We start from the raw sequence: 27,808 nt of genomic DNA, 5'->3' as shown, positions 1-27,808 counted from the left end.
TCCAGTCGTCCTAGCCAGCAAGACAATAACCAAATTTAGAGCATGTCTCAATTAGAACAATTAATAGACATATCCAGACATATAATTAAAAGACAAAAAGAAAAAAAAAGAAAATAACAAAAAAAAAAAAAAAAATGAAACGCTTAATCTTCGATGTAAATTTCCATTTCCAATGTAAACGGGGAAATGGTCATTTTGACATACTGCTACTCACGCAGATATGAACAATTCAATTTTCTCCTTTAAACAGAGTGAATAAATGCATGCTTTAATTCTTTTTCAGTTTGTTACTTTTCTGTCACGATACTCAGAAGACTTGTCAAGCTCCTGGACGAACGCCCAAAAGGAACCCAAGTATTCTCGTTTTCCATTCGACCCGTGACCCATTTTAGGCTCTATGGATTAGCTTCATATAGAATTCCCATAAACAAACCAACCTCTCTACAAACATACTGTCGCGATATATGTTCTTTGTTAAGATAATAAGTATTATAGTATGCTTTGATATATTAGGACATTCCATAATATTACCAGCTACCATAAGCCTAAAGGATAATGTATTACAGATGATAAACAAACAACTAAAAACGAAATACAGAAACCAAGGTACGAATGATGTGAAAATAAAGACGCGTATACAATTGATGATTGTACAGAATTCTCCTAACTGATTTGGAACATTCGACTGGCAAGGCTAAATAAGATTGCCTTCATACCTTCAATTTAATTAAACAGATCCCTTGATATTACAAGCATCTACATACATAGTACAACTTTCGTTGTTCATTCCACTCGATATTTGTTCTAATAACCCGTGATAGTTACAGTTACAGTCGTGGCACATACATACATAATAAGATTTTTAGTATAGTATTATATAAGTATATAAATAAGCTCAATATTATACGAGCCGTAAAATTATATTAGTATATACATCTATATTATTCTTAAATTCTGTGTAAGCTTCTGTAGCATCATTTTGTCTATTACGATCGGTTCCCCGCACATTGTAATCACTCATTATGCTGCTATATAAAGGGCATAGGTAGCCTGCCTCTATAAGCGATTTTTTATGCCAGAATTCAAATAAAGAAAGAGAAAACGCGTAAAGCTCAAAAATAGAAGTTGTAAAAACTTTTTATTTTTTCTGTCTTTCTTTTTCTGTTTATTTATTCCTTCATTTCTCGTTTTTTTGTTTTGTCTTTTTGTAATTCTTGTTTTTCTATTAAAGTCACTTTCTTCTATTATAATTAATTCAATTTCAACTGTTCATTATGTTGCTTCATTTTGGTTTGAGTGCCCTGCTGTTTACAGGAACGACTCTTGCTTCTATGCCATACAATAACACAGGCAATAGTAATTCTGATCCCGACAACAATAAACCAATTTTTCAGTACTGGGAAGAGGAATTGAGTTTATTTCCTACTGGTGACCCTAATGTTCAAGCGTTCGCCCATTGCGATTTACTGGTTCCTTTTTACGACAATATATCTGGGATGACTGTTGCTAATGCGAGATTGCAACAAAAGGAATGTTCAAACGGAACCGCCCATATCCTTCTTGTTGGACATGAAGATTTATTCCAAGCGTATAAGCACGCCATAGATGGTAATGAGGATTATAGATATTTTAAGAATTTCACTTCAAAACCTGATGAAGATTTATTTGATTTTCATTTCAATTTTACGGACGGCATAAATTCAGCATACTACATGAGGAGTGTAAACAAACCGGGCACATACTGCTTTCTTGGATTACAAGAGGTTGAACCAACTGAAAATGGAGGAATGCCTGAACCTATAATGTATCCCCGTTACCAGTCTGCTTTATACAAAGATAGAAAACCAGAGCATCGTATTTTTTTCTTTTTGTCAGTGTTTTCTAGTCTTATAAGTTTGGTTTGGTTAATTAGGTGGCTTCGTAACTATAAAAAGAACACTTTTACCCAGATTCTTTTATTTGTTTGGTACGCTGCATTTTTATTGAACCATCCTATAAAACGAACCTTCTTCTCCAACGGGAACATTGGTGTTCCAGGAAAACTATTTTCCTTTATATTTCCCGCATTCTCTTATTTGTTTGGTGACGGCGTCGAACGCCCTTTATTTAATTCATTAATATTGGCTCTTTCACTCGGTTTGGGTTATTATCGACGTAGTTCCAAAAAGCTGGTGTTTTTGATCATTCTACTAGGTTTTGTTCAATCGCTCTTTATTGTAATAGCACCTATGATTTTTCCTATTTTACTTTTGACCGAGTCTCCTAAAGCGAAGCCTTTACAATTGACATGGATGCTATTTAATTATGGCTATCTTCCCTCAATTTTAGTAATCAGAGTCTTTCACGTTTGCAGAATGCGCCTCAAATTAGGACACGATTTTGATGATAAATACATCAAATCTAAGAAATTCCTTCCTCTTCTTTTGCTCGCAATCCTTGTGAGTGTGATACTCCACGTACAAAGCGCACCAACTTTTAATGTAAAATCCGAAGTCATAAAAACTTGTGTTGGTGTTATGTACTTCTATCTTTTTGCCTTTACCTTAAATGCATATAATAGCAGAGTGTTGAAAGATGATAAAGCAGAAATCTCAGAAAAATTGCAAAAGCCTTTGCCATTGTACAAAGACGATTCTGAGATGGAGTTGCCTGCTGACGAGAAGCTTCAAAGGTTTCCAACTGCTTAGACTAAGTATGTATAGCTTATACTAATTCCTTTTTTTTTTAAAAAAAAAAAAAAATAAGTGTTCATGCTATTATAACATTTATTTCTCTCAAAAATCTTAAAAGCCATTCCCTTAAATTTTATTAAATAATGTACACATTTTCAGCCCTCGCTTATTAAGTAAACAAAGTTTGTATATTTCCCAAAGACTGAACCTATTGTTCCTCCTTGGACATTCCAAGTGTCTGCATAAACTTTCAGCATTCTTCTTTCCTCTTATCTATCTCGTATGATAAAACGATTTACTATAACCTGTTCTTCTTGACCTAGACGATAAACACGATCAATAGCCTGAGAATTTACTGACCAGCTCCACGCCAAGGTTCCATCATTAGCGTATATTTGGCACAGGTTAAGTTCAAGCCAAGCTAACAGCTTTGATGGATATGTTGAGACTAGTATTTGTCGGATCATTCCGATATTGTTCTAACGACATAGGTCTTTGTTCATGAGACATCCTGCCATCAAAGAGAATACTTGATTCTTAGAGTTTCAAAAACTTCTATGTAATCGAGAAAACCAGTAAACTGAGAAAAGTTATCGGGCGAAGGATTATTTAGAACTTCCTGAATATATTCTGAAAATACTAATACTTTGACACAGATATCGGTCCCAATAATTCCATTGTAAGCTTTTATTTTCATTGTTAAACTGTTGACCTAACTTCTCGAGGCTCATAAACATCGTCCAGTTCATAAGGCTGACGACAAGTATAACAAAGTGGAGGATAAATTTCTCTTCTTTTGATAACCTTTTGTGACCTTTCAGGCATTCCCGAAAGCAAACGTGTTTGCATTTTAACACAGAATTTTCAGTTGGTTTCGAACAGCACATTCTGAAACAAGAGCATCTAGTGCATCTTTGTCTGATATTTCTGTAATATAGCCGGGATTGGTTTTTCTGCGACGAAAACCTCCAAATTAAGCTATGAAGTTCATTAGAATTAATTTCCAGTTCCATTTTTTTTTTCATTGTTTTGGACAGAAGTAAAGGAACACAAGCTTGTCAAAGCTGTAAAAGTAAGCCTAAAATTGCAGTAAAATATTTTAATAAAGCTCCTGCAGCGATACTTTCATGCACTCGACTTTTTGCTTTAACGTATAAGGAATCACATATTCGTCGTTCTGCTTCCGAAATTTGTTCTTCTTAAACCGAGTGGTTCGAAAAAAAAACTGCACAACGTTTCAAGCTTTCAAAATTACATTTGCCTCATAGGGTACAGTAGCGAATGTATGCCATGTAATTGTATTTGCACCAATGTTCTATTTGTAAAAGTTTTTGTCAAACTGTACAAATCAACGATTGGCGTTCCTGTAATTATCCATCAATTCTGAGTTGATATTACATCACAGGCCTTAGGGGCTTTACTGCTGCGATTCTTTATAGAGCAACCTTCGTTCAGAGTCACTTGATAGCAGTGAACAGAAAATAATTCAAAAGTTTCGGCACTATCTTAAGCAGGCTCTGGGTGTATAACGCCGTAGCTAGTTATAACCAAACCAGGAAACATGTTAGTATCAGTAAGGAATCGTAAATTTACAGCGGTCTCTAACCATCGAACCATTGTACACTAGGGGTTTAAAGTGATTTGAACCTGAAGCTTTCAATGCTTCGGATTGCCATTGATCCAATAAAGACACAGGTACTACTACCAGAATTGTCTGTAGTTATAGTAAGACTATCAGAGTACGGAAATGTTTCGGTCGATCTTTCAAGATTATAGGAATCCCTAGCATTTCAACAGTTGTTCCCAATCCCATCTCATCTGCTACAATTCCTCCTCAATAAAAGGTGCCATTGAGAGGTAAATTAACCTTTTCATCACCAGTGTACTTACGAAATCAATGAGATTCATCATCTCTAACAAAGTGACACCTTCGGGAAATAGTCCAGGATCCGTATGAAACAAACATTGACTCCGTAATGGGCGCAAATTTGAAGATGCTTCTGAGAAAGCATCACCTCATCTTTAACACATCCAATAAAGTATATGTTTTCGATACTCCGTAAATTTAAAGTAAATCCTTCAGGAATCGAACAAAAAGGGAGATTTGGTTCGTTCGTTTGACCATGTTAGGTCACACATTGTAGTTAACTGTTCACTTACGACGTCGTCATCTTCAGAAAAGCTCTTTTAGGATTCATCGTAAAAGATTATTAATTTGCACATTGGATCTTACCTAAAAGTCCTTAGAATAAGGCTCCAAGCAATCCAGCTGAATAAACGGAGCAACTGAACTCTTTTGTATTAGGATCTACAAAAGCAGCGGGATCATCTTCAATAAAAGCAGTTTTGGCAGAAAACGAAGATTGGTTAAAAGATGGATGGGAAACATCCATTTTATTAATGTTTACATATCATCATAACATAGATTATTTACCAGAAATAATCTTTTTTTTCTTTTTGACTTTTATTCCGAAATTAACGCTTACCATTCATCACTCGTGCCTTCTCGTTCCAAAAATCCAATCATATACTCATCAATGTGCCCGAGAGTATCATCGATAGTTTCTTGTTCCAGTTCTTCTTCATTTTCCAATCCTGTTTCGTCAAAATTGGATTGCTGTTCTTCTTCCTCCTCTATTTCTTTATCGTAAATAGGTGTCATACTTGAAGGAGAGGAAGTACTTTCTCTCGCAGAAGAAACTTGCGGTGTAGGAATATCGCTAAACTCATTTCTTTCAAGTGCCGATTCTTTCCGAGCAACTTGAGCCGCTTTCACATCTTCCTCATCTTCAGCAGCTGCCAAAGCATCCTCCCAATTTTCTTCATCCGCTTTATTCGGTGCTTCAGCTTCAGCCTCTTCCAGATACCTTTCATCTAAATCAAACAAATCTAAAACATCCGCTTTTCGGAACCATTCAGTGGTAAACTCACCTCCTTGAATGACAATTTTATCCAGCATCCGTTTCTGATTCGCTCTTCGTAGCATGTTAGATTCGACTGTATATTCACTAATAAGACGATAAATATGAACATCTCTTGTTTGTCCGATCCTGTGAGATCGGTCCTGAGCCTGAGCATCCAATTGCGGATTCCAATCTGAATCGTAAAAAATGACCGTATCAGCACCAGTCAGATTTATACCCAATCCACCACTTCTTGTAGACAAAATAAATACTGGAATCTTATCATCATTGTTGAATCTTTCAGTTAATATCTGCCTTTGTTCAATCTTTGTAGCACCATCTAAGCGCAAATACCTATGTCCATGTATATTTAGAAATTGTTCCAAAATGTCCAACACCTTGGTCATTTGCGTAAAGATTAGTGCACGATGGCCATTCGAGATTAATCCTCTCAACAATTTGTCAAGGACTTGTAGCTTGCCACAATCATACTGCAATAACCGACGATCAGGAAATGCAATAGCTAGTCTCGTTGCAGCTTGATGCCAAGGCCAATTGTCTTGCATCATTTTAGGCGTCACGTTGTATTTAATAGGACCAGTAAACAGCTCAGGTAAATCTACGACAACCGCTTGAGGAGTGATGCAAGCAAAATTCTGAAGGACCTCCTTCATACTATCAGCGCGCTCTTCTACGCTTAAAACAGAATCACGTAACGCTGAAGTTGTGTTCAGGTTGTACATAGAATCCATTTGCGAAGTAAGAGTATAATCGATAGCACGACAATTCCTCGGCAACTCTCTCACCATTCGTATGAGGTTACTCCCGAAAATTGGTTTACGAGCGCATTTCTGCTCATTAAGATATTTTTGATGGCGCATTTTCTCAAGTTCGCGTTCATACTTTTTGTTCTGGAAATATAATCCAAATCCCGCCTTATTAATGTGATTGGGAGACAGTTGCTGATCTATTTCCATTTCCAATAATGTACACCTTTTGTCGAATCCGTCAGACGCGCACAGCGCCTCTAACTCATTCGACGTAACAGCATCAAAAGATTCGGAATCTGTACAGACAAGTCGCAATGTCGAAAGATCCAGCTTTCTCATTGGCTCGTCTTCTAACAGTCTTTTACGAATTAATAAATCTTTGGTTTCCATATCAGCAATCGCAGACCGACGCTGAGCAAATGAAGTAACAATTGGACGTTCTTCGTGCAAATTAGGATGGTTGCATACTTTACGAAGTTGCATCAAACAGTTAATAATGCTCATGAAATTTCCAGATGCTAGAATCTCTCGTGTACGTGCACGGTTAATAAAGTCATCATACAGAAATCTTTGTCTTTTTGAGAGCTGACAATAGACAACGTGTTCATACTTTCCTGGCATCTGCTTTTCCACCTCCGTTTTCAGACGACGAAGAAGGTATGGTCGCAAAACTCTATGCAACTTTGCAACGGTAGTCATGGCTTCCTCATCCATTTCACTTCCCTCCTCAATAAGTCGGTCCATGGGTTTTGAGAACCAGTCTTGGAAATCTTTGAGATTAGCAAACCCAGAGTTAGCATCCGTAACACCAGCAGGCATTAAAAAGTACAAAAGGGACCATAATTCAACCAAATTATTCTGTAAGGGAGTACCTGTCAAGAGCAAGCGATGCTCTGCATTAAAGTTCAGTAATGACTGCCAACGTTGTGATCGAAAATTTTTAATGTTATGGGCTTCATCTAGGATCATATACTGCCATTTCTTTCGTCTGAAAGGCTGATGATCTTGCAGAACAAGTTGGTAAGAGGTAATGCAAACGTGCCATGTATCTGGTTTGTACCATCCTGTACGTTTTTCTTTTCTCTCTTGAGGATTACCATAATACGTTAGTATTTTAAATCCAGGAAGAAATTTTTTAAATTCCATTTCCCAATTCAACATAACGCTAGTAGGTACAACAATTAGATGTGGACCCCAATTTTCTTTTTCACAGGCCAAGTGGGCAAGCAGAGCAATTGTTTGAATTGTTTTACCTAATCCCATTTCGTCAGCCAATATACCATTTGTATTGCTGTCATGAAGTGCAGTCAACCATTCCAATCCAAATTGTTGGTATTCACGTAGGTAACCGCGAAAAAGAAACGGAACATCAACTTTATTCGCTGTAATAGTAGAGACTTTATTCTTGTCAAAGTCCTCGACTACTTCATTTTCAACTTGTTGCCGTTTCCTAGAGGTTTGTTCTTCGACTTCATGAGAACGCTTTTTTGACTGAACGGAATCATCAAATAAAGAAGATAAAGTGTACTCGTTCTCAGATTCTTCTTCCTCGTTTTTAACAAGTGATTTTCCATTATAGGAAATACCCCGTTCTTGTGAGTAACGAGATAAATTATCATTATGTTCACCATTAAGTTCTTCCTTTGTGCCATTTTGTGAAGCCAACTTTCTAGCTGAAGAACGAGTAATTCTGCTAGTTTTAGTCGGCTGCTTCTCAATGCTTTCAATAGGTTCTGATAAAGTCTTTGGCTTCTCTTTGGTTTCCTCATCTTCAGAGGCTTCTTCAGGTAATTCGTTTTCGGAATCTAGCTGACCCTCATCAGATTCTTCAATATCAGCATTTTCACCGAGAGTATTAATGACCTCAAGATTACTATACTTAAGCTTCAGCTCTTCCACAGACAACGAGTCATCTGGAGTATCTCTTAAATAGTTCAAATCATTTTTCGGAGGTTTCTCCTTTAACTTTTCCTGCTTGGTAGGGGGAGGACCGGTTTGTCGTTCAATCCTAGCTTCTAGCAAGTCCGTAGAATGCTTTAAAATATTAGCTAGATGTTCTTTTCCAGCTAAACGATGCGCTTCTTCAGCACGCTCTGTTCGTCTTCGCCGAACTTCTCTTTCTATTACTTTCCATTTTTTACGTATCTCCCAAGCAGTTCTCTTAGCCAAAAGACGAATCCTCTTGTCTTCTTCTTTGGCTTTTCTTTCATCCGCTCCAGAAAGACGCTTAAAATGCCCTAAAATCATACCGGACACCTTACGAGCCCGAGACGCTCGTACTTTTCTCTCATTATGCATATAACGGGCTAAGCCATGAATATGAGATAAAAAATTATCCCTGTATGATACAGGAGGTTTCATGGAACCTGGTCCCTTTTTTAATTCTACAGGAGCCTCAGCACTGAAGTATCCCTTTCTTCGGAATTCCTCAATTCGACGTCGAAGATCCACTTCACCTTTTATTTTTTCTTCAGCAGATTGAATATCATAATCACCATCTTCTAATGATACATATGACTTCAAAAAATCTTCTAATTTTTCGTATTTCGGTTCTTCCACGACATGCCCAGCATGGGTGACTATAAGCTCGGGTTCACGTAGATGAACGCGTAATTTGAAATTCGAAGAATCTTCCTTTTTAATACAGGAACCAGGTCCATCTACATTCTTCTCCGACTCTTCGTAAGTCATAGAATTGATCTAGTCATTTGACTTCGTGGTAGTGGTAGAAGGATGAAATCAAAGATGCCACCGACTGACTACAAAATTTCTTGGTAGATGTAAAAAATAGCGAAACCTTGCTCTTTCCAGATAAAATCCTTTTATTTAATTATATTTACTCAAAGCAATCTTATAGTTAAGATTTTAAATTGTTACCATTCATACCCGTATTTCTAGCCCTTATTAATGTTACAAGAGTTGTATTACATTTAAAGCCTTCAGAAAAAAGGCTACTAGTAAAAAAATTGGAGTAAATTTTACTTACTTATTAAAATACAATAAAAAATAATGTGCTATAATGACAAGACGATAAGAACATAAGGAGCTTAATGACCAACCCATGTACTTCAGGATTCTAAACTAAGTAAAGTAGTACTACTATCCACATTTACTTCTCAATTAATTCAGAGTAATAAGATCATATTAAAGTATTCCATTAATATCTATCAACATGAATATACCAAACTAACTATTATTAAAACTTCAATGAGTTATTAAGCGTTTTTTAGATGTCCAAGTGGCATCACATATCCGTTTCTCATAGCGTCTGCCATTTTTAGCTTGTCCTTTCTCTGGAAATGTTTTAATAAAAATCGTTTTGAATTCGAACGCATCCGTAAAATCCGTAGGATGATGCGTTCATTCCTTTCTAGTTCACCTTCAGTGGTCTGTTGGACCTGCGGGACATATTTCTTTATCGTCCCTGATCTATAAATTTCCTTATTGCTTAATTTTGCTAATGAAGAAATTTCAGGATTGTTTCCGGGCGATTTGTTTATTAGTCGAGAAGAATGGTATAAATGCGAAGTAATCTTTTCGCACTCTTCCAATAGCTCATCCGTGGGTTTGTCATAATATTCTCGTATCTTTAAAAGTTCTAGGTAATGTTCTGTTTCTAGTACTGAAAGCTTAACACCTTCACCATTAGCGTGTAGATAGTCTTTGAGGAATTGTAACCAACTATATACTATATTTACCTGATTTTCGGAAAGCGGTTTTCTATCAATTGGCTTCGCAGAGACAGGTGGCAGTAATAAATCTTCGATCGTACACATAACTTCGTCCCATACGTAAGACATAACAGTAATGAAAACATCTTTTGATAAATGCCGAGCAATAACTGAAAAATTAACGTCAAAAAAATCAAGTAAATCATTGATTGCGGATTCAATCTCAACGTCAGTTAACTCGTGGTCTTCCTTCTTTTGGTCTTCTTTCTTTGAAAAAGAAGTCAACGTAGCTCGATTAAATAAACTAGTTACGGAAGTCATAGTTTTATCGAAATCCATCCAAGAGCCCGACAACAGTCTCCTCAACGTTGACATTGATAAATTTTGACTAATAACAGGCTCCATTTTGTTGACGATGAATCGGATCATTTCACTCTGAGATCTTTCCAAATCATGATAAGTTCGTCCTACGTAAAAACCGATATGCTCTTTTTCGCCTTCCATTTCGATCCTTAGTAATAATTCACCATTTGGACTTAGGTTTAGCCAGTCTTCTCTCGCTATGTAATCACCATAAACTTTAGGAGTTAAAGGAAACGAGCATCTTCCAAATATTTCATGGTCACCAAACTTTCCTTTGGACCATAAATTGGCAGTAATGATTAAAGAATCTTTTGCTTTTATTTCAAAAGAATCTTCCCAACGGGGGTTCATGGAATGAATTGGTCTCGTTTTTCCAATTCGTTTTCCTCTGTTGTCAGTTAGGACGACATAAGAGGTTCGAATCTTTCCAGCATTATCGGGCTGTAGATTTTCTCCGCGAATAACCCTTACAGTATACAAATAATTAGTGGTAGAAAGCTTTTGTACTTTTGTAGATTCAGCCTGGTCCAGAGCTTGAACTAACTCTTGAAGATCTATTTTGCTTTCAAGCTCTTCATAAGCCTGAATAGCGTAATGTACATTGTTCAACAAAATACACATGAAAGTAGAAAAATGAAAAGGAAGCACCTCGACAGCACCAGATAGCATTGTTCGAGCTTTTGATAACCATGAGCTTGAGCTTGAGCTTTCACTTTCATTTCGCAGCTCCATGCTTTCATGTTTTTTATTCGCTTCGTCAAAAAAGGTTTTCAATGCCCAACTAGTATATTTCGATAAAACGATATACACAATCCTAAAGAATTTCGTAAAAAATCTAGCATTACAAAGGGTATCTTCCCATTCAAAATTCAAAAGCGTACGGAAAGATTGATGAAAAGCATGGAAAAGGTCAATAATAGAACTACTACAGGCGGCTTCCTTGTTCAGAGTATCAAAATTGTCTTTCCGTAACGCTCCTTGAAGCCAATGGTTCGCATTGACTTCTACGTTATTTAACCAGGAATCCACAAAAGGTTGAAAAAACCCTTCGAAATTGCCAAGTTCGTATTCGTCTTTATGGTAAAAACGGAGTAGATTAATCATTTTTTTTAAGTCACTGTAAGCGTCAATCATGTCATTCGTAAGAGCATCAAGATCGCCCTGAGCATTGCTTTGAAGATGAGCTTTGGTCACTTCCATTGCAGATGCTATATAACTAGGTAAAGCTACACTGGTAAATAGGCTTGGTAAGGATATTATGCCGTAGATAGTGTCAGGACACGTTTTCTGAATAAATTCAACCCTGTCATTCAGAGCACGACTGTGGAGCAAAATCTCGTCTATTCCATTAGAAGAGGACTCCCGTGATGATACATTAAATTCTTTTGAAAAAATTTCGTGACACACTTCCTGTAAACTCAATGCAATCGAAATAAGTTCTGCTTTCGGATTTAAGTCCTCGCTAACAAATTTACCATTCTCAACGCAAATTTCCAGTAAAGCCAAGGGATTATGATAATTAGATTTCTTGTTATTCAAAATGTTTAAGAGAGAAGCTTTAATCTTTTGTAGAAGTGTATTTCGGATTCCAATCAAAGCGGCTTTGAGCATTGATACCTAACGACAATTAGCAACCTATATAAAAAATAAAAAATTAAAAAAAAAAGGAAAGAAATCTTGAACTTACATCTACCTTTGGCCAGTAAATATTTTCGTATTCCTTCGTCACTTTAGATAACTCTTCGAAATAGATTACAACATCCATCATTGAAATCATATCCTTTTGAAAATATTCACGAGCAAGTTCCATACTCAGTGCTAACCGACTTGAAGGCAAAATCCTCCAATAAATCGAACATTCACGAATGAATGTACTAACGTTTTTCTCCTCGGAAGGATCAGTAATGGTGGAACGGTATTGAAGACAAAGTGCTAGCAGCTGTCGAAAGTACGGGCGTGTAATGGGAGGGATGCAAGTTAGAGTTGGTTCCAGGGTTTTATTAGAGTTGATTCCATGATTGCTGTTGTATATTTCTGACAACAGAGGATTGAGTCTAAGCATGATTTTCCGATGTTGCTCTAATATTTGCAACTCACGGGTTTTATATGTAGAGTAGGCTTTATAGTTGGAAAAATCTAAAACGGAATGAGAATATTTACAAGCGTCATTTTGGAGATCGTCAATTAGTATCGTAATATCTTTAAATATAGCCGATTCGTCAATAGTAGGAAACACATTTTCGGCATCCAACAAAACTTTTGGATATGCTACCTTAAAAACCGAAGCAAAGATTTTTAAGAGCGGAAAAGAAGAAAAATCAAACTTTTCAGATCCTTTGCTAACACGTTTCGCAGTTAAAATATCTGTACGACTTCGTATTTTTGATTTATACATATCAAGGTGAGCAATGAATTCAGATGAAGGAGAGAGCAGTTGCCGAGCAATTAAAATAGATTTACACAAATCTATAAATGAAACAGAAATTTCATCAGATAAATTACTTTCGAAAGAACCTAAGCGTTTTGTGAGTTCGGACGAAACTGAACTGGTGAAAATCAGGAATAAATCTTCAATTCTTCGAGATTCTTTCATCTGCTTCATTATATAAGGTTTGCTAATAGTATTATAGAAAGCAGCAAATGTACCACGAAATAATTGTTCTTGATAATCCGGGTTACGACCCATACTGATGTTTTCAAGTTCGGTTGTCAAGTATTTAATAAACTCTTTGGGGTATTTGAGAGCTCCTCGCTTCTCCTTCGCGTTAATAGCATTGTTATTATTACTAATTGCAGCAACTTTCTTGTCAGCAATCAAATGGCTTGTCGATACAGACTGTAATGTGGAGGGAGCTAATGCGCGATATTGAACCAAAAAAAGAACTAAAACATTCTTTAAAGACCAGCTTGAAATTGTTAACTTGACTTAGAATCCTTGACAATAGTCTTACTTGTATAGTTCTTCTTTAGGGATAGCTTCAGCAAGCTGAACTTCTTTCGTATGGAGAGGAAGAGGTTTCCGTCTGCAATTCATTCCATTTAGCGTTGAATATGTATGCAGATAATAGATTATTTATGCAAATTCTGTAGTATGGTATAAATATCAGGCCTAAGCAAATAAATAAGAATGCAAGTGGTGTAGGCTAAGGATAGGTATAAAGCCAATGGTTCATCCAGCAATCTACCAAATCGATGTAGAGAGTTTTTCGATTCTTTAGTTTATATAATAGGAGGGAAGATCAATCAAGTTAATAAAAAAATCAGTTCTGTTTATTGTTTAATGTTCACTTTTCGCTACTATGATTTATAAGAGAATTCTGAAAGTTCCGAGCGTAAATAATAAAATAAAGAACGTAAGCTTGGATAAATGTAAACTTATTATTCATCGAAGAAGATTCTGAATGTTTTGATGACAAGCTGGATGAAGTTACGTGTGGAACTACCTTTGAGATTCTACGAATCAACAAGTCAGTCATGAATCCTCAGTTTACTAGAAATCCAGAAAATGGTAATAAAAGTTTATTTGCATATAAAACTCTAACATGAATTAGTGCCAGGGTTGCAGCAACGATCGTTGAAAGCTGGTCGGAAAACGTTCAAGCAACGCAGAGACTCTCATGAGCAAGTTGATTCTCTTCAAGAAATAAAAGAAAACGCTGCATCTAAGAGGCTTTCAAGATCTGATGGGGAAAAGAACGATAATGAGTCAAGGATAGAGCCACTGAGTATACCACGTATTGATGAAAGCAATCTTCCTAAGGAACGGCGGCATGAATACAATGAGTTATCGAAATTATTAAGCAAAATAAATGCTTTGCAGGAAAAATCTTTTCGATTGGCTACTGAAGAGATTGTTCAGACTTCAGAAACACAAACTAAAGGTATGACCAGAAGTACTACGAGCATTTTCCTTAAACTAACGCAAACAAGAATTACATGATACCATAGATGAATTAAAAAAAGAGCTGGAAAGTGAACGAAGAAATAACGAAGATTTGCGTCAAGAACTTGCCGAAAGCAAACAGTATAATCAGCAAGTCCATGAGGAGAAATTGTTAGTCAAGGAACTTTTTGGTCTTGAAGTTCTTTCTTCCAGAGCTGTAGAAGAAGGAATTCGCTATACGTGTAGAAACACGGGAAGACGTGGACGTATGTATTGGCTTTGTTAAAATTTCGATTTTTAGAACTAACCTTTTTTGATTTTAGAGTTGGAATACCAGTTACTTTTAGACAACTTCAATTTCACGTTTACACCTTGTTTAAATCCTCAGCACGATGGCGAATTGATGGACTATTTACCGGAATACCTTACAGAGGAAATCATATTTACAAAGGAGCAAGGAAAGCTATTTTCGGCTCGAATTATGAAGGCTCTTCAGGATTAAATGTCTTTCCATTAATATCAATATTTATGCTATGCTGCGATGAGGACTAGCCGCATTATTTGAGCGTCAAGTATCTACTTCCTCATGTCTAAAGAAAATATGTATCGAGAGAGATTTTTAAGCTGTATTTCAAACGGTTTTTTCTGTTATATATCGTAAAAGTAAAGTCGTATTCAATCTAAAGTTACAGAGCATACTTTTGGGTCCATTCGCGAGCGTTTGAAATGGCTTGCTGCTCATTTTCCTTCCAGATTTTAGCAACATCATTATCCAAAGGGTCATCTGGATTCGGTGCCCCCATTAAGGCTTGAATAGACAACAAAACTGTACGAATTTGAAGAGCAGGACTCCAATCCTCTGTTTACCGTTAGTAAAAATTCCTCGTATTACGTTACGATGTTTTTTTTAAAAAAAAAAAATCGTATTCTCAATTTCCGTACTTTTCAAAGTTGAAAGGCAGATTCTACCGAGTTTATCAACGTTGGGATGATAGATTTTAGTCAAGAAACGAACGCTAGGAGGCATCTAAAAAGTCAGTCAGCACTTTCTGTTTCTACAATATCCATCCTGCAACCATATATAAACCCTGCACAAGAAAATACTTGTTGCACCTAAGTCTCAGCAGAATGGGACCGTATTCTTCCGCATGATTCCAACATACCATGGGGTATTCTTCTGGTAAAAACAGCTCCAAGTGGAATTTTCCGCCATCATATGCAGACTGATGGGGTCCTTCAATTGTAATTTGGAAGTAGCGAAGATTATCCTCCATAGGAGATGCCTCAATTCCTGGTGGAGGGTCTCTCGTTAGAGTGTCGATTTCCTAATTTTCGTTAGTTCAACCTCCTTTGTAAATATTGCTAATACTTTACCTTAATAATGCGTTTAGGAAGAGCCATAATAGTCAATAGGACACGTACTGAATAGTTGCAGTCTGAAAGTAATTACTTTGTGTACTTGCAATGGAAATAACAAGCGTTCTCTGTATATCTTTAAAATGCGTTAGTGATGTCTAAGAATGGTCTAAAAGCTTACACCATGTAAACAAACGCATGGGAGGAGCTTCAGAAACTTACCTTTTGCCATGATTCTTCCATCTCGGATTTTTGCGTGTTTATGAACATTTATGAATAAAGAAGGATTTGAAACTGTTCATGTGAATAAGGTTTTTGCTTGGCATAAAGAATAATGGAGTCCTCATCTCTCAACATGAGTGACGAACACTCAATGTCTTCAGACGCATCTTCTACATTCCATTCCGCTTCATCTTCTTCAGTCGATCAGAAAAAGGACAGGGGCAGCACAGACAACGGTCGAAGCAGCCCAGGTGCCACCACGTCTTCCCAGACGAACTCCGGTTCAAAAGGCGCTATGTTTTTTTCTAGTGTTAATGATTTAAATTACGTGAATGATCCTCGAAATCGTGATGAGCTTCTAAAAGATGAAGGTGTCGTTCCTCAAGATTCCACAGCCGATTCAAGTACGTTACCTGCTAACGATTTTCCATTCTATGCACAGTATGATGAAAGAATGAGTGACTCTGAAAATCGGTCGATGAAATCAAAAAAAATATCAGCAGCTTCCGTTGCTAGTTTATCTGGCAGCGATCGGTCAGAAACGATTCTAGCACCCACTCCTACTCTAACTTCTGTTTATTCGTCCCCTGTTGAACAATATAACTACAAATCAAACCCGTTTTCGTTTCCATCAAGGAGATCACCTAGTGATCTCCATAATAAAAATCCCAATTCCACGTTGGTGGTACCACAAACAGAAGAAAACTCGCCTTTCATGTTGGATCAGCTACAAGATAAGGACTCTAAGTTAGGTCTATATGGAAGCAGTACATTTAATCGGCAACTTTCCATCCAGGTGAATCAACCCGTTGGTGCAATGTCTTTATCTCCGTGTGGTAGGGATGTTGCCTTGGCTTCTCGTAACGGTCTTTTAGTGATTGATTTGGATAACCCTTACAACCCACCTCGAATGTTGCGACATTCCACGCCCTGGGAAGTTGCTGACGCCCAATGGAATGTTCATGCTGCTAGAGACCAATGGATTGTATCGACGTCAAATCAAAAAACTATCGTATGGAACCTTGCACTTCCTAATGCAAATGCTATTGAATTTATGCTTCATGGACATACCCGTGCTGTTACTGATATGAACTGGCACAGGCAGAATCCGGATGTGTTGGCTACTAGTTCCATTGACTCTTCAGTTCATTGTTGGGATTTACGAACTCCCAAGGTTCCTGTCAATTCCTTTTACGACTGGCATAATGGAGCGACTCAAGTAAAATGGAATTATCGTAATCCTCATGTCTTAGCATCTAGTCATGGTCGTTTCGTGCGTATCTGGGATGACCGTTATGGCTCTGGACCATTGCATACAATTCAGACTTCTGGAAGTATCACGAAAATAAATGGTTTAGAATTTAATAGAGTCAGTGAAACTCGTTTATTAACTTGTGCTATGGATCGTACTGTTAAATTTTGGGATTATTCAAAGTCTACTATTGAATCCGAGCATTTGATTACTACTGATGCCCCGGTTTGGAAAGCGAGATTTACGCCCTTTGGTGAAGGTGTCATGTTAATGCCCCAACGAGGTGATAACTCCGTTCATTTATATGATGTCCGCAATCTCAACGAGCGTGGACCACGACCCGTTCATACCTTTTCCGGTCATACTGATTTAGTAAAGGAATTTCTTTGGAGATGTCGTGGTGAAGATATTTTCGATAAGGATAACCGTGACTTCCAATTGATTACCTGGTCTAAAGATCGATATGTACGATTATGGCCAATTTCAAAGGATGTGTTGCAATCAACTGGTCATGATCCTTCCAAACCAGTTGCTTTTCACCTCGCTAGATATGGTGCAAAATATCGAACGTATTCTCGTGAACCAATTAAAGAATGCGTAACATTGAATGAAAAGGAATCTAATAATTTGGAAGTCATCAATAAGGAAAGACCGACTGAATTCAGTACTGAGACTGGTAACGGGTTTGTTGGTGAGTCGTCTAAAGGTTTTGCCCCAAACATAAGTCGAAAACGTCAAAAAACCCCAAGTGGCCCATCAAATGCTGGATTCATGACGCGCTCGACGAAGTTACAGGATAACTTAACTCCTCTGGATTGGCTTCGCGGAATTTCAATGGGGCGTCAAGGAAACGCTGATTGGGAGGTTCCTCAAAACCTTGGTGAGGAACTATCTTGGATAGGTCAAAAATATGGAAACGTTAATTTTGAAGAAATTGATGTAGCTCAAAGAAAATGCAGAATTTCTCTGAATGCCCCCTTATTGCCCGATGGAGCTTTTACTTTTATTCGCTTACGCATACAGTTTCCTTTAGGTTATCCGCTTTCAGCTAGCCCCATATTCCACTTAGAAAAATCCAGCGCATTTAGCGATGAACAGTTTAATCACATACTGTCAACGCTGAATTTAATTTCGAGTCATTGTATCACGTCCAAAAAGCCATGCATGGACGGATGCATCTCTTTTCTTTCAGGGGAGTCTACAGCCGACGATGTTTGGAAATTGAGAGAAAGTGAGGATGATTCGGACACTTCGTCTGAATCTTCAGATGTTTTCGATGAAAACTTTCCAAGCATCTCGGATTTCCGAGGCGGTGATCGTGGTCTCTCCCATATTAAGCAAAATATTCCTTTACCTAAAACTTGTGCTGCCATTTTCTGTAATGATACTCTGGTTTGTTTTTTCACTACGCAACGTGAGGATGCTTCTGGTCATGCTTCAATTAATCGTGAAAACCATGGTCGGCAAAAATTATTCGAATCATTCGGTGTTTTGAATGCGAATAATACCATTGCAGAATCCGAATCCGCCAACTTTGATGAAGATTCATCGTTTGCTCACGTTGGTTCATCTGATTCAGATGAGGATTTTATATGGGACGTGGATGAAGCCAGTAGAAGCAACCTTGTTTTTCCAAAGTATCGAAGTAGCTTCGGGATCAACAATGTTAATTCTAATAATTCATTGTTCGGCTCACAGCTGGCTCCCCGAGACATGTTTACGATGAATCGTTTTTCATCAAGAGGATCCACAAAACGTTCGATAGGCACGAATAAGACGACTGTTGAAACAAGGCATATCGTGAAATTATTTGATTTGAGTGAGGCAATTCCTACAAAGAAACATCTGGCTGCGGAGTATATGATCTGTGGAGACAAGGTCGAAATTTGTAAAAGGAATGCCAAAGTTGCAAAAGCTTTTGGATATCATCACCTTACGAATTCGTGGCTTTTTATTGGTAGGATGATGAAGTTATTGGAAGTGAAAAACAAGTCAAAGGGTATTGGAACAAGAACTTATTGGTTTGAAAATGGGTTTTTTTTAAAAACAGTTCAGTCATTTTTAGACCACTACACTGCTCAGGAAAACTTACAAATGTTAGCAATGCTTTCATGTGTGTTAGATGAGCCGGAACTTTACTCAGAGAATAAGCGATTGATGAATAAAACTAAGAATCCTGTTTCCGCCAAGTCGGATTCGAAGTTGATGAACAAAACTTCGGGAAAACTTGCTCCTAAAGCGGAAAGGGGTGAAAAAATGTCAAGTCAGTCATTAGCACGCATTCTTGCTAAGCCTGAAAAGAAATCTGGTGAGAGTAGTTCTGTGTATTCTCTAGGAAAGGATAATATCCATTTGAAGAAGACATTAGTGGTTCATGTTAGGCTGGAGATAGATGGAAGGAATGAAAAAGTGAATACAAAAGAGGAAGAAATGCTTTGGCGATTGCACGTCTGTTTTTCCTTTTGGAGATCAGCTTATGCAGGACTTTTAGACCAATGGGGATTTAACATTCCGAAACTAGAATTATTAAAATTGAATGCTATATGCGAGAAGGATCAAATGATCCATAATGATCATCAGGTGTCTAATGCATTGAGCACGAATCATCTTCAGGTATCTATTGCTCTAACGAAAATCAGAAGAAAAGAATTTAAAGACAACGTTGATGAACGGTGTGCTTTTTGCAATCTTTCGATTCGAGGGTTATCGAAGGTGTGCAATTTCTGTTTTCATGCGATTCATGAAGAATGTTTTTATGAATGGTTTTCTGTTGAAGATACGGTAACCCAATATTGTCCATCAAGCTGTGGATGTCATTGTCAATACTTACAACTAGAATGATTTTGTGATGATGATGACTTTTTTTTTTTGCTTAATTTATTCTGATCTATATCGTTTAATGCTGTACTCACAAGAATTTAATAATGATAACTAAATACTTTGTCGGTTTAATATTGGTTATTACAATTCCAAGTTCTTGGTGGTTTAATATATTTTTGTTCAAATGTTTATGGTTTTCTTTTTATTGTTTATTATCTTCTGGAACTTGCTATGCTGCATTGGAGGAGACAGTAATCTAGTATAAGCTATTATTGCTTAGCATTCTATTTATCCATTGCAACAAACAAGTCAACTAATATAAAACAAAAAATACAGAACTCATAGATCCATCGACTTTGTAAATTGATCTACATGAACTAGGTAACATCGTTGGTCGTAGTCACATTTCTTTGTTTTTAAAAAGTAAAGAAGCAGATAAAGCCACCAGCATAAAGTGCCTTTTCGAATCAACAAAATTGTGTGAAAAATGGACCAAAATAGGTCACTGCAAGAAGACGCTGAAGGCGAAGAAAGCAGCAAATACGAACCTGGAGTCCAATACATTCAGGATCCTTTTAAGCGACAAACAAGTTTTAAGAAAAGAAAAGCAGGTTTATTTAAAAAGGTAACGAGGATTGTTCCATAGGAGAAACTTCCAGATTTTCTACTTATTTGTTGGGTTGAGCAGGAATGCTAACAGGTGTGCGCTATAAACAGGCGAATGAACTATTTATGCTCACGGGATCAGAGGTCATGGTAATTGTTGTCTCTGAGACAGGATTAGTCCATACATTTTCGACGCCTAAGTTAGAAGATGTTGTCAAATCTCCAGAAGGGCAGAAAGTGATCTCCCACAGTCTGAAGGGAATTAATACAGATGAAAATGGTAAGAATTGCTAGAAAAAACAAGATAAAGGAATTTGAATGGCAAGTTTCTTTCAGAAAATCGCGGTTTTCTTTTGATGGATGTCTTGACGCGCTCATCTTTTCGGGTACAATTTAATCTAAAGATTAGCGATTTGGTGACGTCATTGACCATCGGCAAGTTGTTGAATTTGTCAAAATCTTTACAAAATGAAAAAACAGAAATCAGAATGAATTTGATTTTTTTAATTTCTTTATGCTAACTTTAGAATAGAGGAAAAAAGAGTTGGTGATAAAAATGATCAAGAATCTACTCCAGTCATTCATTCAGAGACAGAGTCACCAAAGGATAAGAATTCCAATTTGGATTATGGTCTGGATAGAAATGCAGGAAATTCATCTGGATATCCAACAGAAAGTACTACTGATCAATTTTTCATGTCATTTTCACCTCCTAATGAACAGCAAGTCGGTAAAGAACCCACTATGGTATCCCCAAAAGCTCTCCCATATAATTCAAAGACGTATAATTTTTCTGCAGAAACAAAAGGTCCATCAAAAAGTCAAGAAGGATATTCCATGCCAGGTGAAGAAACTGATGATTCGATGGGATTTTCCCCCGGCGATTTGCAAGAATTTTCAAATCAATTATCCGGTTTGTTCCATGAAGACGAACAACATGGAAATAGTCAATATTCTTTGCAACGTTCGGATGCTTTTCCGGTCCCAGTTGCTCCTGGTCCGTCGTCAACACAGAAGAAGCGTCGTCGAAAATCTGAAACAAAACCGAGGTCGAGCTCAAAAAGCATGCCTATGACACCAGAGAAGGCCGATTTAGAGTCATCATCACATAAACAAGATGAAAGATTACATCGTGAACGACCCCCTCTAATTCCTCTTAGTCGGTTGCCTAGTCTTGCTCCTCTTTTCACTGAAACTCACCGTGCAGATGAAATGAGGTTTATGAATCAGAATTATGTGCCTCCCCCAATGATGCCTTATCCAAGACATCCTTATGCTCAAGAAACTCCTGCTCCATCATACTATCAAGTGCCATATGATTATTCTTTTCCAGTAGAGCCTTACGACGATGGGTATCAACGGCCAGAACCCCATGACTTCAGTTATATGCCCATTTAGCAAAGGGGAAAATATTGGAGACACAGTTAGTAAATGATGAGTTTTTTGGTTATGTGTACGAATCTTTTTATGTTAATAATTTTAGGCAGTTTTTTAATCTATTCCAACAATATTAATAAATTTTGTTTTTGTTTGATACTTTTCTTCAATGAGTTCTTCAAGATGTTTTGCTCTTTCAAGGTCCTTAGCTAAAAAGTAAGTTGAACGATTCTGTAGGTATTTAAAAATTCAGCATCATTCTCTTTACATACTTTATTAAAACATAAATTGTTTTTTTTTTATGTTTCTGGGAAGGAACTGATCTTTCATTGAATAAAGACTAAGAATATATGAAACATAAACCTTTTTTCTGAGTGTTTTTCTTGCCTCAATTTACTAAGACACTAAATCAAAATAAAAGCTTCTTACTCAAGTTACGAGGCGTAGTTTACCTTATGCATAAATCGCAATTCTTCACCCTGGAAAAAGTAAAAATGTAAACAAATACTAAAAGTGACAATAAACAATGGAAATCTAATGAAGTAACACTATCGATGAACATTAGTAAATATCTTATTAACCGACTATAGCATGCTACATTATGTCACGGAATATCAAATATCAACGCTCAAATTCCTTCGGTAAACGAGATTTCTCAAGATGTTGGCATAAGAACGAACGAACGATCCTTTAACCAGCATCAAGGAGATTGCTATTGTAAACGAATTAAAAATGTCATTGTCAGATGAGCAGGTACAAGCAGAAATGCGCAAGATGATTAGCTTTATCAAGCAAGAAGCGCTCGAAAAAGCCAAGGAAATCCACACGCTCAGTGAAGAAGACTTTCAAGTAGAAAAGGCCAAGATTGTTCGTGAAGAATGCGAAACAATTGACAGAAACTATGAAGGAAAATTGAAGCGAGTTTCGATGGCTCAAAAGATTGCCAAGTCGAACGTAATGAACAGAAGCCGTTTAGACCTATTAAACAGTAGACAAGAAGTCATTGACGGAATTTTCTCCAAGGTAGAAAAGAAACTAGAAGGAATTGAACAAAAGAAGGATGCTTACGTCAAATTTTTGTGTGACTTAATTGTGCAATCGATGGAAATGTTGAGTGAACCAGTCGGCATCATCTATGCTCGTCAACGTGATCTTGATTTGGTATCCCTAGCCATCTCTAAGGCTATAGAAAGTTTGAAAGAACAAGAAACCTTTAAGAGTGTTGAAATTGACATCGATCATGATGAATACTTGGATGATTCTTGTCTCGGCGGTATTAAAGTGGTCGGTTTAGGAGGAAAAATTAAAATTGACAATACAATGAAGGCTCGTCTCGAATTAATTAAAAAGGAAGCTCTTCCTCAAATCCGTCACATGTTGTTTGGCGCTAATCCTAACCGTAAGCACCTCAATTAGCTTGCTTTTCGATAATTACTTTTCTTCGTTACGGTTATTTAATTTATTTTATCGCAATCTTGAAACATTTTTTACTTAAGATATATTTGTTTTCTGTAATAGCCTTGGAAGTTTTTGCTTTCTTTTTTCAAGTCATTTTACTGAAAGCTTTTTTTCTCAAGTTATCACGTTCCTCACTAATATCAACCTGGAAAAAATGCTTTTACCACTAATAAAAGGAATCCTTTTATGTATGATCATTTACGGTTTGATAATTGTGTCCTCGGTATCTTGAATTGAAATCCTGCGAAATCTTTTATGAAAAAAAAAGTTTTCGGAATTAACATATATATCCTTAAGTTTTACTTTAATAAGACTTCGTTCATTGATATGTCTGCTACGTGATACTAATAAAATCGGTTTTAGAAACTTTAACCCTGACTTTTATTCCTTCTCCGTTTCTTTTTACCTCCTTTTCTATTCGTTGAGGATTTTTTGGGTGTATTCCTTGCAGTATTTCCTTTGGGCGGTTCGTTTTGTTTTCTTACTGAACCCTGATCTTTTTCAATCGTCCGTTCTAATTCCGAATAAACATCTGAATTTTCATAATATATTACCATATATAGACGATGAATATAATCCTTTACCTCACATCTCGATAACAATAGATGCTCGGTCGTACCGGGAATGGCTAGATTAAGTTTTCGCAATTTTTCCAAGATCAAAGACAAGTTTTCACTCCTTTTTAAATCGAGTCCAGCTACTGTATAGCTAAAGGTCATAGTTAAGAATAATAGATCAGTGTAATCCTCATTCCTGCATCGATCCAGTAATGTATCAAGTTGCTCACAGATAGAAGAAAGTATGAATGCGGGTTCAGGTAGGGTCCCCAGAAACCAATGAATAGCTAAATTTGTGCGAAAATGAACAACTCTAGGGGAATTGGAAGGTAAGGATGATAAAATGCTTACCCATACAGGAGGCTGATCAGAAAGACGAACCAAGTCGTAAAAAAAATGTGGCTTTTCCGATGTAATAGTCAACTCCATGAATTTCATAAAAGACAATCGGCAGCTATGTCCGACTTTGATATCTAACAAGCAGCGAAAAACATCTTGTACTATAATAGATTGAAGTTTCTGAGGACAAATGGGATACATAAGTTGACAACATTGAACGAAAAAATTAACGTCAGATGAATCATTCAGGACTATAGAGCATACTTCTTTTGGACTAATAGTTTCTGAACGGACGGATTGGTAACGCTTTTGGGTATTAAAACCTACCTTTTGGCAAACTTGCCTATAGAAGAAATTTACATCCAATCCAGAATCGCGCTTGGATTGAATGTTCGAATGTAGATATGTTTTTAAGCATTCCAGCCATGTAGATCTTGGAGGGGAATAGAACGAATTGAAAAAGCGATAAACCAGGACACAGGATATGATTGAAGGAGGTATTAAATTGGAACATGCAACAACCTCAAAAATATAAACAGGACAATTAAGTAACTGATGTTTCAATTCCTCTGATATGGAAAGTTTTGGTAAATTTATATAAGCTTCTGGTTCAGCCAAAGACGGATTATAGTAATGGTATTGTAAGGTGCCGGATCTGACAGAATTCGTTCGTAACAAATTTAAGACTTCCGATCCGAGATTCTCATTGACTAGATTACTTATGCCAATTTCTTCCTGGTTTTCAAGCTGTCCCTTGTCATAGTAAAGAAGTCTTTCGACTGCGAACTTTCGTCGCTTTCGGTTCATATCATCCAGAGTAGCAGTACTCGAAAGACGATCTATGCTCCATTTATATGAAGAGAAGTCCGAAGTATCATTCTTTAAGTACAGGTTTCGAGAACGACTGTTAGTCTCTCCCTTTGACAATGGGATTTCTGGTAATGTGTCAAAATCATCTGAATCACTATTAAGAATACTAGTATCTAAGTTATCAAAGTCATCGTTTTTCTTCGAGAAGCTTTTTGACTCGGTATTTTCCATTGACGGAGAAATCAAGGATCCAACATGGAATATGGATGAGATGTGAACTCCATAGTCGATTTCACAAAGAACTCGCTCTCAAAGTATCATGAAAGAACTCGAAACCATTCTTTTTATGTTTTAACGATAAAAAATGTGATAATTTGTATACACATCCATGACCAAGGAACTGATGATCCAGCAGCTATAGGGGAAGCTAAAAAGATTCTGAAGGAAGGTACGCATCATAAAAGTATTTGAATTCTAGTTTCTATTTCTACTTTATAAAAAATTGCTTCATATCGACTCAACCATACTCAAACTTGTGAATGAAGCAATAGACTCGCCATTTGCTTGCAATATGAAGTCTACTTTTTGAGCATTTACCATGGATTTCCGTTTGAGAATTCACTTCTCAAGAGCAAGTTCATTCCCCTTTCACCATGCATTCTCTCTTGAAAATGAATTCGAATTCGGCGGAGATTCTTCTATGCACACAAGACGCCAATGTAAAAGCAGTAATGTTTTTCCTTTAGACTTGAAGAGATGACATTTTTAAGTATCATTTATACATACCTTTGTTGCCAGACGTTTTGCAATTTCATCTTTAGGAATAATCTACCTTAGCTTCCAAGGATTAATGGTTTTCAAATGAACATCTAAAAGAACCATTTCTATACATATCCAGTAATTGAAGTGGATACTCTTAAGATGTAACTACGTCAATTATTGCTACAAGCTGATGAGAAAACGGAATCTTGAAATTTTCTTCATAAGAAGATCCTACAGGATTTCTCATATCCACAGTTCCCTGTTGGCTTCAAAATGAACATTTTCGATCATTCTTCGGCCCAATTCAGCTTTCAATGAGAATGGCAAAGGTAATGAACATGACGAAGAACGCTGTTTTCCCTGTTTTAGAAGAGATTCAAATAGGTCAAAGCCTTAAACCATTCTGAAAATTGGAACTCTCAAGTCTCTATATATCCCATTGTCATTTTCGTTCCTGTTTTCTGCTTCTACTTCAAAGCACAAACAATTAAAAAGCAAGGTAAAATCTTTCAAGTTCTACTCATTTAAGCGTCTTTTAATATTTTTCCACGGACATCTCTTGTCTAAATAAAAGAAAACCCCTAAACAAATCTTACTCATTTGCTTTTTCGATTTTCCTCCACCTCCATTCTCATACACCCTTTCATAAACTTGTAAATTCTTCACCATCAAATCAAAGAATTAGGTAAAAAAGTAAAAAAAATCTCCATTATTTCTTCGAAATATTTTCCAATATGGGCACCATGAAAAACATACCAACTGCTTTATTAAATATCAATGAGCGTGCTGATTCTATTTTGGAACAATTGAACAAGGAAGAAGCGCTTCAGATTTATAAGCGAATGCCTGAATTCAATAGAGAATCTTCACTCCGAAATAGGTACAGCAATATCTTTCCTTACAAGGATAATTATGTACACCTAAGTCCCAAATGGGGATATACTTGCGACTATATGAATGCTTCTAATGTTATTCTTCCTTGCAGACAATCGTTTATTGCAACACAGGTAATTGAATATGCATTTATCTGTGCTAACTACTTTTCACCTTTAGGGTCCTACACTAAAGACAATTCCTCATTTTTGGAAGATGGTATGGCAATCCGTTAATGATCATGGAATCATCGTCATGCTTACCAAGTTGCAAGAGGGCCTTCGTACTAAGTGCGATTTATATTGGCCCTCAGAAACCGAGAAATCGCTACAAGTAGACGGATTAAAAGTGACTTATAGTGGAAAATATAAAGTGGAGTCCGTCGATGATTGTACAGTACGAAAGTTCGTGTTAGAAAAAGGCTTGAAGAAAAAGACAGTGTATCATTTTTATTATACTGAATGGTCTGACTTCAAGAGCCCAAAAGCAACCTCTATTTTTTCTTTATTACTGTGCGTTAAATCACTAGCTCATACAGTCAAATTCCACAAGTCTCCTATTGTTGTCCATTGTTCAGCTGGTTGTGGCAGAACAGGGACATTTATGGCACTCTTAGAGCTCGTGAACAGAATTGAGTTTGAGTATTCGAGAAATTACTTGCTGGAATCCATACCTGAAATCGTGTACTGCCTTCGTATGCAAAGAATGCAATCTGTGCAGTCCGCTGAACAACTCATTTTCTTGTACACCATTTGCTATGAACTCCTTCAAATGCCTTTCCCCAAGGTTCCAAAATTAGTGCCTCTGGATTCGACTTATTCTTCATAAAGCAAACATTGACATTAGTTTGGTCTTCTCATGGCAACGCAATCATTCCATTACATGATTATTGGATATTTTCTTAAATTTATCTATCCTTTTTTTTGTCCTTCATGAGAATGCGATTATGTCTGATCTAACGTTTTAGTAGGAGGGACCTCTGTCTAAATTTTTGAAATAGAGCTCAATTCCATGCCTTCAGAATGGTCAGAAGAGGTATAAACGAAACATAATCTTACAAACGAGGCTAAGCCCGAACAATCTTTCACCCTTGAATCCTTCGAAGTACACTGCT

General features: G+C 36.8%; 11 protein-coding genes across 11 annotated transcripts; 6 read left to right on the top strand and 5 right to left on the bottom strand.

Moving 5' to 3' along the window:
• Nucleotides 1–163: 163 nt before the first annotated feature.
• Nucleotides 164–787, bottom strand: SPOG_00939 (uncharacterized protein; the record flags this gene model as incomplete). Its single annotated transcript, XM_013169210.1, has 3 exons — nucleotides 164–395; nucleotides 454–545; nucleotides 765–787. The coding sequence occupies 3 exons, from the start codon at nucleotides 785–787 to the stop codon at nucleotides 280–282; spliced, it is 231 nt and encodes a 76-aa protein (XP_013024664.1). The 3' UTR covers nucleotides 164–279.
• Nucleotides 788–1,068: 281 nt separating this feature from the next.
• Nucleotides 1,069–2,783, top strand: SPOG_00938 (uncharacterized protein). Its single transcript, XM_013169209.1, has one exon. It carries the CDS (start codon nucleotides 1,275–1,277, stop codon nucleotides 2,685–2,687), a length of 1,413 nt encoding a protein of 470 aa, XP_013024663.1. The 5' UTR covers nucleotides 1,069–1,274; the 3' UTR covers nucleotides 2,688–2,783.
• On the bottom strand, nucleotides 1,961–9,068 carry SPOG_00937 (SNF2 family helicase Swr1). Its single transcript, XM_013169208.1, has one exon. The coding sequence runs from the start codon at nucleotides 9,034–9,036 to the stop codon at nucleotides 5,155–5,157; it is 3,882 nt and encodes a 1,293-aa protein (XP_013024662.1). The 5' UTR covers nucleotides 9,037–9,068; the 3' UTR covers nucleotides 1,961–5,154.
• Nucleotides 9,069–9,469: 401 nt separating this feature from the next.
• SPOG_00936 (C2 domain-containing protein) lies at nucleotides 9,470–13,829 on the bottom strand. Its single transcript, XM_013169207.1, has 3 exons — nucleotides 13,331–13,829; nucleotides 12,067–13,285; nucleotides 9,470–11,996 (listed from the first exon to the last, which is right to left on the bottom strand). The coding sequence occupies exons 1-3, from the start codon at nucleotides 13,411–13,413 to the stop codon at nucleotides 9,561–9,563; spliced, it is 3,738 nt and encodes a 1,245-aa protein (XP_013024661.1). The 5' UTR covers nucleotides 13,414–13,829; the 3' UTR covers nucleotides 9,470–9,560.
• SPOG_00935 (chromosome segregation protein Pcs1) lies at nucleotides 13,569–15,657 on the top strand. Its single transcript, XM_013169206.1, has 4 exons — nucleotides 13,569–13,887; nucleotides 13,931–14,260; nucleotides 14,310–14,528; nucleotides 14,586–15,657. The coding sequence occupies exons 1-4, from the start codon at nucleotides 13,854–13,856 to the stop codon at nucleotides 14,762–14,764; spliced, it is 762 nt and encodes a 253-aa protein (XP_013024660.1). The 5' UTR covers nucleotides 13,569–13,853; the 3' UTR covers nucleotides 14,765–15,657.
• Nucleotides 14,731–15,742, bottom strand: SPOG_00934 (ubiquitin conjugating enzyme Ubc13). Its single transcript, XM_013169205.1, has 4 exons — nucleotides 15,637–15,742; nucleotides 15,426–15,587; nucleotides 15,205–15,289; nucleotides 14,731–15,121 (listed from the first exon to the last, which is right to left on the bottom strand). The coding sequence occupies exons 1-4, from the start codon at nucleotides 15,661–15,663 to the stop codon at nucleotides 14,949–14,951; spliced, it is 447 nt and encodes a 148-aa protein (XP_013024659.1). The 5' UTR covers nucleotides 15,664–15,742; the 3' UTR covers nucleotides 14,731–14,948.
• A 107-nt stretch (nucleotides 15,743–15,849) lies between these two features.
• On the top strand, nucleotides 15,850–20,294 carry SPOG_00933 (ubiquitin-protein ligase E3). The gene has a single exon (XM_013169204.1). It carries the CDS (start codon nucleotides 15,953–15,955, stop codon nucleotides 19,931–19,933), a length of 3,981 nt encoding a protein of 1,326 aa, XP_013024658.1. The 5' UTR covers nucleotides 15,850–15,952; the 3' UTR covers nucleotides 19,934–20,294.
• A 52-nt stretch (nucleotides 20,295–20,346) lies between these two features.
• Nucleotides 20,347–22,025, top strand: SPOG_00932 (MADS-box transcription factor Map1). The gene is made up of 3 exons (XM_013169203.1): nucleotides 20,347–20,537; nucleotides 20,630–20,798; nucleotides 21,051–22,025. The coding sequence occupies exons 1-3, from the start codon at nucleotides 20,400–20,402 to the stop codon at nucleotides 21,914–21,916; spliced, it is 1,173 nt and encodes a 390-aa protein (XP_013024657.1). The 5' UTR covers nucleotides 20,347–20,399; the 3' UTR covers nucleotides 21,917–22,025.
• A 515-nt stretch (nucleotides 22,026–22,540) lies between these two features.
• On the top strand, nucleotides 22,541–24,071 carry SPOG_00931 (V-type ATPase V1 subunit E). Its single transcript, XM_013169202.1, has one exon. The coding sequence runs from the start codon at nucleotides 22,628–22,630 to the stop codon at nucleotides 23,309–23,311; it is 684 nt and encodes a 227-aa protein (XP_013024656.1). The 5' UTR covers nucleotides 22,541–22,627; the 3' UTR covers nucleotides 23,312–24,071.
• SPOG_00930 (Smc5-6 complex non-SMC subunit Nse6) lies at nucleotides 23,666–25,385 on the bottom strand. The gene has a single exon (XM_013169201.1). The coding sequence runs from the start codon at nucleotides 25,288–25,290 to the stop codon at nucleotides 23,722–23,724; it is 1,569 nt and encodes a 522-aa protein (XP_013024655.1). The 5' UTR covers nucleotides 25,291–25,385; the 3' UTR covers nucleotides 23,666–23,721.
• A 1,047-nt stretch (nucleotides 25,386–26,432) lies between these two features.
• Nucleotides 26,433–27,801, top strand: SPOG_00929 (protein-tyrosine phosphatase Pyp3). Its single transcript, XM_013169200.1, has 2 exons — nucleotides 26,433–26,828; nucleotides 26,875–27,801. Exons 1-2 carry the CDS (start codon nucleotides 26,556–26,558, stop codon nucleotides 27,520–27,522), a joined length of 921 nt encoding a protein of 306 aa, XP_013024654.1. The 5' UTR covers nucleotides 26,433–26,555; the 3' UTR covers nucleotides 27,523–27,801.
• Nucleotides 27,802–27,808: the final 7 nt, after the last annotated feature.

Source organism: Schizosaccharomyces cryophilus (genome assembly GCF_000004155.1).
Source record: "Schizosaccharomyces cryophilus OY26 unplaced genomic scaffold supercont4.6, whole genome shotgun sequence".
Taxonomy (NCBI): domain Eukaryota; kingdom Fungi; phylum Ascomycota; class Schizosaccharomycetes; order Schizosaccharomycetales; family Schizosaccharomycetaceae; genus Schizosaccharomyces; species Schizosaccharomyces cryophilus.
This window is presented reverse-complemented; position numbering and strand designations above follow the sequence as displayed.

Excerpts from the sequence above, each read along its gene's own strand:
- SPOG_00938 (XM_013169209.1), top strand. The coding sequence starts at position 1,275 with ATGTTGCTTCATTTTGGTTTGAGTGCCCTGCTGTTTACAGGAACGACT.
- SPOG_00937 (XM_013169208.1), bottom strand. The coding sequence starts at position 9,036 with ATGACTTACGAAGAGTCGGAGAAGAATGTAGATGGACCTGGTTCCTGT.
- SPOG_00936 (XM_013169207.1), bottom strand. The coding sequence starts at position 13,413 with ATGAATTGCAGACGGAAACCTCTTCCTCTCCATACGAAAGAAGTTCAG. Across the intron at positions 13,286-13,330 it reads CCTAAAGAAGAACTATACAA|CTGGTCTTTAAAGAATGTTT; the intron begins GTAAGACTATTG and ends AACAATTTCAAG. Across the intron at positions 11,997-12,066 it reads TTTACTGGCCAAAGGTAGAT|GTATCAATGCTCAAAGCCGC; the intron begins GTAAGTTCAAGA and ends AATTGTCGTTAG.
- SPOG_00935 (XM_013169206.1), top strand. The coding sequence starts at position 13,854 with ATGAATCCTCAGTTTACTAGAAATCCAGAAAATG. Across the intron at positions 14,261-14,309 it reads TTCAGAAACACAAACTAAAG|AATTACATGATACCATAGAT; the intron begins GTATGACCAGAA and ends AACGCAAACAAG. Across the intron at positions 14,529-14,585 it reads AAACACGGGAAGACGTGGAC|AGTTGGAATACCAGTTACTT; the intron begins GTATGTATTGGC and ends TTTTGATTTTAG.
- SPOG_00934 (XM_013169205.1), bottom strand. The coding sequence starts at position 15,663 with ATGGCTCTTCCTAAACGCATTATTAAG. Across the intron at positions 15,588-15,636 it reads TTCCTAAACGCATTATTAAG|GAAATCGACACTCTAACGAG; the intron begins GTAAAGTATTAG and ends AACGAAAATTAG. Across the intron at positions 15,290-15,425 it reads TACCAGAAGAATACCCCATG|ATGCCTCCTAGCGTTCGTTT; the intron begins GTATGTTGGAAT and ends CTGACTTTTTAG.
- SPOG_00933 (XM_013169204.1), top strand. The coding sequence starts at position 15,953 with ATGGAGTCCTCATCTCTCAACATGAGTGACGAACACTCAATGTCTTCA.
- SPOG_00932 (XM_013169203.1), top strand. The coding sequence starts at position 20,400 with ATGGACCAAAATAGGTCACTGCAAGAAGACGCTGAAGGCGAAGAAAGC. Across the intron at positions 20,538-20,629 it reads AAGCAGGTTTATTTAAAAAG|GCGAATGAACTATTTATGCT; the intron begins GTAACGAGGATT and ends CGCTATAAACAG. Across the intron at positions 20,799-21,050 it reads AATTAATACAGATGAAAATG|AGGAAAAAAGAGTTGGTGAT; the intron begins GTAAGAATTGCT and ends ACTTTAGAATAG.
- SPOG_00931 (XM_013169202.1), top strand. The coding sequence starts at position 22,628 with ATGTCATTGTCAGATGAGCAGGTACAAGCAGAAATGCGCAAGATGATT.
- SPOG_00930 (XM_013169201.1), bottom strand. The coding sequence starts at position 25,290 with ATGGAAAATACCGAGTCAAAAAGCTTCTCGAAGAAAAACGATGACTTT.
- SPOG_00929 (XM_013169200.1), top strand. The coding sequence starts at position 26,556 with ATGGGCACCATGAAAAACATACCAACTGCTTTATTAAATATCAATGAG. Across the intron at positions 26,829-26,874 it reads AATCGTTTATTGCAACACAG|GGTCCTACACTAAAGACAAT; the intron begins GTAATTGAATAT and ends TTTCACCTTTAG.